Source organism: Sander lucioperca, chromosome 20 (assembly GCF_008315115.2).
Source record: "Sander lucioperca isolate FBNREF2018 chromosome 20, SLUC_FBN_1.2, whole genome shotgun sequence".
Classification (NCBI taxonomy): domain Eukaryota; kingdom Metazoa; phylum Chordata; class Actinopteri; order Perciformes; family Percidae; genus Sander; species Sander lucioperca.
This window is the reverse complement of record NC_050192.1, coordinates 20,744,151-20,746,650: the sequence shown is the minus strand read 5'-3', so window position 1 is coordinate 20,746,650 and position 2,500 is coordinate 20,744,151. Positions and strand designations below refer to the sequence as shown.

At 51.5% G+C, this 2,500-nt stretch overlaps 1 protein-coding gene across 1 annotated transcript in view; it reads right to left on the bottom strand.

Annotated features, from left to right (window-relative positions):
- si:dkeyp-27e10.3 (UPF0606 protein KIAA1549) overlaps nucleotides 1-2,500 on the bottom strand; it is a 44,484-nt gene that overhangs the window by 39,611 nt on the left and 2,373 nt on the right. The window contains exons 2-3 of the mRNA XM_035995925.1: nucleotides 1,974-2,203; nucleotides 190-784 (exon numbers count right to left, since the gene is read on the bottom strand). Coding sequence (XP_035851818.1) covers nucleotides 190-784; nucleotides 1,974-2,145 — 767 coding nt within the window. The 5' untranslated portion in view covers nucleotides 2,146-2,203. The remainder of the gene's footprint in view (nucleotides 1-189; nucleotides 785-1,973; nucleotides 2,204-2,500) is intronic.

The window sequence follows — 2,500 nt, the reverse complement described above, 5'->3', positions numbered from 1 at the left end:
TCCTTTTCCGTCTCCCTCTCATTGTCCCTCTCCCTCTCATTCTCTCTCTCTCTCTCCTTCTCCCTGTCTCTCTCCTTTTCCCTCTCACTCTCATTGTCTCTCTCCTTCTCCCTCCCTCTTTCCCTCTCCCGCTCCCTCTCCCTCTCCTTCTCCTTCTCCTTCTCCTTCTCCTTCTCCCTCTCCCTCTCCCTCTCCTTCTCCCTCTCTCTCTCTCTCTGAAGCAGGTTGGTGTAGTACTCCATACTGTTCATGTCAGGCAGCAGCAGCTCCGTTGGCTGCAGAGGCGTTAAGTCCTCGAGGTCGTAGTCCTCGTCCCAGGTGGGGAAGACGTCCGGGTGGGCGGGGCTTGTGTGCAGCGGGATGCTGGGGGTAACAGAGGGGGAGGAGGGGGAGAGAGGGAGGCGGGAGGAGAGGGGGAGGGTGGGCCGGGCGGGGAAGGCCGTGTCGTAGGAGACCCAGTCGGCGTCGTCGCTGTCGTCGTTGTCATATGGGTTGCTAGGCAATGGCGTGGCGAGCGCAAGCTCCTCGAAGGACAGCGTCTCAAGGTAGTCCCCGGAGCCCCACGCCTCCTCCAGGGAGGGGGGTGGAGGGGTGAGGGTGGGCTGGGCATGGGGGGGCAGGGGAGGGGGGAGGCTGGGGGACAGCAGGTCTGGAGGTCTCAGCAGGAGGTGGATCCCCTGAGCGCCGCCGCTGTTACCGCGGTAACCAGAGTCTGAGGGGGGGCTGGGAGGGGGTGGGGAGGGGGGTAACGGAGACTCCCCCGTCCTGTTGAAGTCCAACACACCTGTGTGACAAAGAGAGGACTTTCACTTCATTAAAACTGAGAACAGAGTCATGGTCTTTGTGCTAAACTAAGTTACTGTTTCCAGTCTTTATGCTAAGCTAAGCTATTAGCATTAATCTGAACATGTGAATTCTCAAAGAGGAAGAGAAGATGTGGAACTACATACCAAACCCACCAGACTTCATGTAAATAATCAGTACTTTTAGCGTGTATAGAGCCAGCATATCTCCACCAGACTCCATGTAAATAATCAGGACTTTTAGCGTGTATAGAGCCAGCATATTTCCACCAGACTCCATGTAAATAATCAGGACTTTTAGCGTGTATAGAGCCAGCATATTTCCACATGTAAATGGGTGAATTAAGGGTTTATTTCAACCAAACCAGAGTGGTGATTGTTGGAACAGTGGAAAGATGAACCAAGACGGCTTTTGATAGTTTGATTTAGTTTCTGTCCACTTTGAATGAAGTGTGTTTTATGATGATAAAAGTCCTGATTATTTAACTCTGGTGGAGTTTGGTGATGATGGCCCTGCCTGAATAAAACACAATCAGTTCAGGTCCAGCCGACACACCTGGACTCTCCATGTCTGTCTCCAAGTTCTGTTGTTGCTGCTGACAGACTCAGATTATTATTCTAAGAGTCTGACAACATTATGGGATGGATCCCTACAGAGATAGACCTTTTAGTTAAAGAGTAAGATCCTTTTAGTTTAAACTAAGTTCTAAATCAAACTATCAAAAGCCGTCTTGGTTCATCTTTCCACTGTTCCAACAATCACCACTCAGTGAATCTGACTGGAATATTGGATTGTATGAGTTCAACAATCGACTAGTGTGGACTTGACCAGAAAACAGGAAATAAACAGAGGTATGAGCTCTGGCTGGATTAACACGACTTTATACCTTTCTGTCACATCTACTGCAGTCAGATTCACTGTGTTCACTCAGAAGGAATCACTGCTCATGGGGAGGCTCTTGTAATGACATCTCAGCATGTTTAGAGGCTAAAAACAGGTTTAAAAGCTGCCCTGTTGCAGCCTGTTGGTGCTAACTCTAGCAGGAGGATAACACGCTGTAGACAGCACCCATTAGTTTAGTTGTTCTCTCTACTGACAGAACTCCACATTTATACACAACAGAGCTACGGGTTGGAATCCACCAGAATTCTCCTTTAAGGTTCTCTTACCTGCAGCAGGTGAGCTTGATGTCACCATGGAAACCAGCGTGGCGGCCACCAGCAGGGTCACAGCGAGCGTCGGTCCGCAGTACGCGGAGGTTCTGGGCTCCATCCTGGTCCTGGTCCTGGTTCTGGTTCTGGTTCTGGAGCCACGGCCCGGCGGGATCACAGCGTCCATCATCCTCAAAGGGCCGGGGGTTTGATCCCGGAACAGAGAGCCGAGCGCCCGACAGGAGGACCTGAAGGAGGACCACAGAGGAAGGACAGGAAGTTACTTTAATATCACAGACACCCCCCCTCTAAACTCTAAACTGGGCTGAGGAACATTTCTGTTACTGGGGATTTCCACAGGATGCAGAACGGCTGCAGACCAGCTCCGCTGAGGAACGGCTGCGTGCTCCGCCGTCCGTCAATACCCACCAGGTCCAGATTTGTTGCGGCGCGGCTGCGGCCACGACTGACAGCTGTAGTCACGAGGACCCACGAGATCTCACGAATTCACGTAGAACAGAACCACAAAACCACCACCAGTTATT